Source organism: Phalaenopsis equestris, unplaced genomic scaffold (assembly GCF_001263595.1).
Source record: "Phalaenopsis equestris unplaced genomic scaffold, ASM126359v1 Scaffold000065, whole genome shotgun sequence".
NCBI classification, from domain to species: domain Eukaryota; kingdom Viridiplantae; phylum Streptophyta; class Magnoliopsida; order Asparagales; family Orchidaceae; genus Phalaenopsis; species Phalaenopsis equestris.
In genome coordinates, this window is record NW_018164507.1 from 260456 (window position 1) to 267827 (window position 7372).

Sequence of the window (7372 nt, forward strand, 5' to 3'; positions counted from 1 at the left end):
ACTATTTTCTTCATTAATACTTTTAATTGATTATAAATTTGTAGCCTTGTAGTCAATTAAATTTTTCAAAAATACTACTCAATAAAAATATATATATATATATATAGTTGATTAGCAGTATTTCGAGCCAAAACGAGCGGAACACAAACGAACAAATATTTGTTCGTGTTCGGCTAGCCAAAACGAGCCGAACACAAACGAACAAATATTATTTGTTGTTCGGCTCATTAACTCTTTTTTTTTTTTTTTTTTTTTTTTTTTTTTTTTTTTTTTTTTTTTTTTTTGACAGCCCTACTGATAGGTATCTAAATCTTAAAAAATAAAAAAGTTATTCGTGAACAACTAGCCTTTTTTTTGACAGCCCGTATCTAAATCTTAAAAAATAAAAATTTAAAAAAAATCTCATAGCTTGCCACTAATTTCAGGATACTGATGGGCGGTTCCCCAGAGACCACCCATTATTGTCCCCTTAGGTCGGCATGGCTGGCTAGCGAGACGGAGAAAGCGAAAGCAAGAGAGCGAAGAATTTCAAAAAAAATTTAAATCTTTTTCTTATGGATTTCAATCAGTGGGATTTGATTTCTGGACCCGAAGGAACTCTTGAGATTGGTGGATTTATTTCTACTGTTTCGATGGAATAGAAGACAACAAATCCGACAAGTTCGGGTATGGAGCTCCATTAATTCTTTGATTCTCTTTGAGCTAGGGTTTTCCATTCTGTTCAATTTGTTACTCTCGATTCAATTCAATTGTCGAATTTTTCTAAATTGCCCCAAAAATTTACACGAAGATGCGGTTTATGACGACAGTTTTTTACTGCCACGGTAAAAAAAAATAATTAAATGAATAAATTGGAAAGATGAACTGAAAGAGGTTTGCAATTTCTGTACTTCTCTTCGGAGTCAATTTTTTACTGCTTGGAAGGATCAGGTTAACCTTTGCATTATTGAATTATGGACATTTTGGCCTTTACTGGAATTGGAGAAAGCTCCATTTTTGTTTGCACAAATGGGTGACCATCGCTTCGTTTTCTCTTTTCGGCTGGTTTTCGCCATCTCCATTTTTTTCTTCTTCTTTTTCACTTCTCGAAGCGTTTTGGGACAAAATTCTCGTTAATTTTCTGTTCGTGGAGTTCAGTGGCTCTCCTCTTTCCTTCGCTGCTGTCACATCCGCCGCTCTCCACACCCAAGTGTTCTTTTTCTCTGGGATCTCCCTCCCCCAATCGTTCTTCCGGTGAATCTGTTCAGATCCAATCCCAAAGAGCTTTTGCAGAGTTTATGATTCTTGGGCAGGGAGAGATCTGTGAGTGGCTGCTTGATGGTAGCTGAAATCTGGACTTGGGAAGAGGAGAAGGCGTTTGAGAACGCCTTGGCCATCCACCATGAAACTTGCAGCGATTGGTGGGAGAAGATTGTGTCCGCTGTGCCAGGAAAAACCTCGGAGGAGATCAAAACCCACTATGAGATTCTAGTTGAAGACGTTCAGAGTATAGACTCCGGGTTGGTTCCTCTGCCTACTTATGCAACCCCTTCTTCTTCTTCTGCAGCTGAAGGTTCGGGTGATGGTGGAGGAAATGTGAAGAAAGGTGGAGATTTTCATGGAGATTCCAGTCATGGAGGGAAAGGCTCGAGATTGGATCATGAGAGGCGTAAGGGGATTGCTTGGACTGAGGAGGAACACAGGTGAAATTCTGATTCCTTGATCGCCTTTCTGCTGTTTTTTTATTGTGAAAATCGATATAAATGATGTCTGAGATTGTGCTGGTAGGGAGCTTTCTTCTTAAATACCGTTAAATTTGGTTTTTTTTTGGTTAATTTTTTAATTAAATGCCTTGAAAGTACTTGGAAGCTGCTGAATGGATCCGTACATCCAAAGTCTAATTTTCTTTTGTTTTCACTATTTATGGTTTTGAAGCTGCTCTGTTCTGTCTTTACACCGGATTTTATCTTTTTCTTTCATGAAATTAAATGAACCTTCAATCAGGTGTAGAAAATAAGCACTAGTATTTCTACATCGAGCAATAAGGATTCTTTTTTTTCCTTTTTTTTGGCAAATATGTTGCACGTGATCATAGATATACGGAGGAGGTAGACTGACCAAACATGGAGCCGAAAAGGATGTGAAATTACTATGAAAGCTGGGACATTTGTTACTCAAAATATCAGGATGAATTATATATATAAAAAGGATGTGAAATTACTATGAAAGCTGGGACATTTCTTACTCAAAATATCAGGATGAATGTTATATATATATATATATATATATAACTGTGTGCGCGCGTGCGCGCGGAAAATTATATTGAAAAGCAAAACAACAGAAAAGATTTTGTTCAACATGGCAAATACTTTTTGTATAATTACCATAAGCTAAAATTCATTTCTTATGCGTTTTTCCATGCTTTTACAAGTTATGATTTAGTCAAAAGTGTCATATTTCTTGTAATGAATACTTTAGAGGAGGATGAAACAATACACCAGAATATATCTTTAAGTTTTCTTGTAGTCCAAATTCCAAAATTTGTAATCTAATAGACATGTTTACATTAGTTGAAAATCACTTAAATTTGTAGAATTTATGATATTGGGCTAATCCAATTTTCTTTTATAGCTATTCATCTTCTTCATCATTTATGTCATCTACCTTAATTAGTACTTAATTCACAAGCATCCATCTTTTCATTTATTTCTCTGGCAAATTCTCTTATTTTTTAGGAGTTCTTGGGAAATCTTTTGCCACATAGGGTGAGGAACTCCTTGATATGATTATACATGTCAGGAGTCAAAATCTTGTTGTTCTTTCTTCTGCCTTATTAATACTTGAAACAGTGGCTGAACTATCTTCTTTTTTTTTTAAAGCTTTGCCTGTGAAATTATATATATATATATATAAAGGATCTTCCTATTAAACTTTGTGGGTAGCTGTTTCAATGAGTGGTTATTGGATACCCATACAACAGCAACAGTACTGCTGCCACTGCCATTAGTATGGTGGCCTTTTTGGGTGAACTTACCTTTGAAGATATTTATTCTTTGATAAGAAATAGAGAAAAAAAGCAGGGAGATTTACTTTCATATCACACAATTCTCATGTATTCACATATCTAACACCTAAATTTTATATTTTTGCACATATAATGCTTTAATGTCATAATCACATTAAAATATTTGCATGCAAAGTTGTGATTCAAATAAAGTTAATATTACTAGAATTTTGATGTGAAGTTAACAATTTGAGTATTATCATAGTAATATTAAAATCTAAGTGTTAGATATGTAACGACATAAAAATTGTGTGGTATACATGTAAATTCCCGACCCCTCGTGCAAAAAAAAAAAATGGGGAGATTTTGTTGTGTGCTACACAATTCATGAAAAGATATTATTCACATAAAAAGTTAATATTAGTGATATTTGGATGTGATATTTAAAATTTGGATTTTATATAAGTAAATAATAAAGTTTAGGTATTATGTATATGTACAAAGAGAAAATTTCTTTCTTTTTTTTGTTTGACATGATATTTTGATTGATTTTATTCGTTTAGTCGAATAGATTCCTAGTGGAGCTTACTTTCATATTCATAGATCTAGCTGAACTTGATATGAAAAGGAACACTTATGCATATAATATTTCAATTCCAATTATAATAATCACCTAATTCTCCAATATCACAACAAAACTTTAGCCTATTTTTTTTTAATTTTATTAAATTCTTAACACTATAGTCGTGGAATGTGCAAATATATAAGATTGTTAACTTGAATTTTTAGGTAAAATGTTAGGTATGTAAATAAGATAAATTTAGATAACATTACCAACCATTGGCCGATCCAAAATGTATATTTTGCATCAAGTTTATATATTCCTCCCATTGTATTTTTTAAGTTTGGTCAATGCTTGATTTGTATTTACTTGTGATATTGTTGTTATCTTCTGCAGTAATAATTTTTTAGGGAAAAACTTAATCTGGATGCTTGAATTTTCTTATACCGAGTCTTTTTAAATTATTGAATTTATTTAAAAATGAATGAATCATAAGAGTAATTAATAAAAATTTATGTTTTGTCTATCTTGAAATAAATTTAGTTACTTTTATGTCTATCTTGAAACAAATTAACAACTCTTAACTCATCTTAGTTATAGAGTCAGAATATCTTTATGTTTCTTTGCAAGGGGTATGAACTAGGAAGGGTATAAAAGATAAAATCTGATGTGCAACCGTTCGGATGAAAAAAAATAATAGCAAATGTATCATTACTCATGACTTAAAATAAAATAAAAACTATTTAATATATTTTTATTAATAAATTGGAAATTGAGTTTGTAAATGTGGTGTTACTTTGGTTCACAATATCCAAAAGGTAAAGTTTACTTATAGAATGTAACAACACATTAATGATCCAACTTTTTCGGTACTTCTTATTGGTTGTTTGTAGTTAAATTTAGGCATTTGGTTGGAAGAATTTCAAATAGTGTAAAATAAGAATGTTTTTAAAATTCATTCCTTCATTTTTTGTGTATTTATAATTCGTTGGATCTGGGAAAATTCTAAGTACACAACTCTATATAAAGTATTGTCAGTTGTTATCGCCGCCACTTGCCTTTGTCGGCTAACACTGCATATCGCCTCCACCGGCCGATACCATCCACCACTGCCACCTTCGATTGTTGGTCGTTGGTTGATGCCCATTACCGCCCGTTGTCACCATCGTCGTCCCCGTAACATTTGGCTGCCGTGCCACCACTTCTTGCCACCAATAGTTTATATAAACCTCGTATATTATAAAAATGTATTATTTTCATTATACTTCAAACTAAACAAAAAAAAAGAAGTTTTTCGTAAATAAACCAAACAACTACAAAATATTTCAAATACAATACATTACTTTTGCATTACATTTTTACGAACCCTAAGTGAAAACAAAACAAATCATAAGGTTATGGTCACATAATAATGTTTAAAATATCACTATTTCAAATAATAATTTATCTGATTTTACCATCCACATTGTTTATCTGAAAATTTTGTTGCATTGAACTATCATAGCCCTTATTTATAGGCATAAGTTGTCTAATCATAAAATTTTAATTGAAAATGAGTCAGATTATTAGTCTATCTAATCTGATTTTTATTTTATTAAACTTATTTTTTCTAATGAGTGGCCTTAGAATTGATGGTTTGATTGAAATTGTATAGTCCATGCAATATATGCTTCCATGGATATTGTTCAGTTTTTTTATAATTGAACGAAGTTTAAAAGCAGGTGACTCTGACTACACCACCATATGGTTTAGCGCTTGATGTATGATTCCAAAGCTTCTTTTTAATTGGGAGTGATAGCCAATGTGAAAAGTCTCATTGATAGAGAGATTGTTAAGAAGTACGAGGTTTTAGTTTTAGTCTCACATATGATGGTTCAAAATATATTAGTAAAGAAATACTATGTTGTCACTCATAACATTAAACTAAGCTTGACTATAGGGGTATCTAACCCAAATCTTTCATTTTTTAATTCAATCTCCCTAAAACTGATTGTTTGACTGTGGTTGAGTAATTCAGTTAGTTATGTAGCCCTCATGGGCCTCGGGTAGCTCACACAATAATTGAGCAAGATTTAGAAGTACGTGAATTCAATAACATCATATAGCTGAGTGCGTTCTATGTGTATGATTCTCAATGATGTAAAAAATGCTTTCATTTGAGACAGAGGTATAATCGATGTTGAAAGTTCTTACAACAGGGGAAGATTCATAAGATAGGATTTTGAGTTTAGTATCACATCTAGTAGCTCAAAAATACATTGGTACATCACTAGCCTCACCCATTGCCTTAGCATCTGTTTAGGGTGGCTACAACTTTTTATAAAGGCGGTTGTAAAGCTATGATGTGGAAAACAATTTCTTAAAAAAGTTAAGGTGGGAATTATAAATATTTATTTCTTTTAAAATGTCAAACAACATAATTCTTACACCGGCCATAGTTTAGCAGAGCTGGTTGCAAAAATCACTTTCATATTACAAAAATTTGTATAAAGTAGTTTGTCAAATTGAACTTTGGTGACAATCTGCAAACGGAAAGTTGTCCCAAACAAACTCTTTAGGGGATGTTTGGTAGCACACTTTTAATAGAATTTAGCCTAATAGAATTTAGCCATGGATTCCACCTAAATCAAAAATCACTTTCATATTACAAAAATTTGTATAAATTAGTTCGTCAAATTGAACTTGGTGGCAATCTGCAAACGGAAAGTTGTCCCAAACAAACTCCTTAGGGGATGTTTGTACAACACTTTTAGTAGAATTTAGCCATAGATTCCACCTAAATCCAGCCAAACAGTAAAAGAGGGAGAACCAAATCCAACCTTCCGTTAAATTCAATTTTCTCCTGTTCCGCTCTTGTGTTACTTAAATCTGGATTTGTCAAATCCGACTATCACATGGATTATATGGATTTACGTTGCCGTTTCTCGCGTGCTTCCTCTTCGTTGCGAACTCACTGGATTTTGCGGATTTTGCCCCACGGCAATTCCTTTTATATCCATTCTCTCTAAAAATAATTACATCAATATCTTCATAATCTCAATCTCTTCTACCTTACCACCTAAAACACCATTAACTTACTACTATATATTTTCTAATCTTCTTTCAAACTTACAACTTACAAACACCTGAATCCTGTTGAAACCAGGCTATTCCTTTTAGGACTAGACAAATACGGCAAAGGTGACTGGAGAAGCATTTCAAGAAACTTCGTCATCTCCAGAACACCAACACAGGTGGCAAGCCATGCTCAGAAGTATTTCATACGCCTAAACTCCATGAACAAAGATAGAAGACGCTCAAGCATTCATGACATCACCAACGTCAGCAATGGCGATCTATCAGCATCTCAGGGACCAATCACGGGCCAAGTTAATAATATCTCATCACCGATCTCGAGTAAGGCCATCAAACAACCTTCTCACACCGCAGCCTCTGCTCCTGGAATTGCAGTGTATGGATCTGCTGTGGGCCGGCCGCTCGGCGGACCTCTCATGCCTGCCATCGGAACTCCGGTCGCCGGACCGCCTTCCATGGTTTATGGAATCCAACCGCCACCCGTTCCTGGACTTGTCGTCGCCGCCGGCGCTCCGGTTCACCTCGCTCCAACAATGGCCTACCCAATGCGGAATTCTTCAGCATCTCACAGGTGAGTGAATAATGGATTTGTTTACTACAATTGTGCGTAAATAATGCGAGGAATAATGTTGAATATGTTAAAAAGTATGTTGAGGCTGGAAGTAGTGTAGAACAACATTAACAAATGCTCATATTTGAGTTTGGTATTATATATTGTGTCCTCAATTTATTCACACATATATATATATATA

The 7372-nt window shown here is 33.9% G+C and overlaps 1 protein-coding gene across 1 annotated transcript; it reads left to right on the forward strand.

Annotated features, from left to right (window-relative positions):
- Window positions 1–686: 686 nt before the first annotated feature.
- On the forward strand, window positions 687–7330 carry LOC110019653 (transcription factor SRM1-like). The gene is made up of 2 exons (XM_020717409.1): window positions 687–1682; window positions 6691–7330. Exons 1-2 carry the CDS (start codon window positions 1318–1320, stop codon window positions 7193–7195), a joined length of 870 nt encoding a protein of 289 aa, XP_020573068.1. The 5' UTR covers window positions 687–1317; the 3' UTR covers window positions 7196–7330.
- Window positions 7331–7372: the final 42 nt, after the last annotated feature.

Excerpts from the sequence above, each read along its gene's own strand:
- LOC110019653 (XM_020717409.1), top strand. The coding sequence starts at position 1,318 with ATGGTAGCTGAAATCTGGACTTGGGAAGAGGAGAAGGCGTTTGAGAAC. Across the intron at positions 1,683-6,690 it reads TGGACTGAGGAGGAACACAG|GCTATTCCTTTTAGGACTAG; the intron begins GTGAAATTCTGA and ends TGTTGAAACCAG.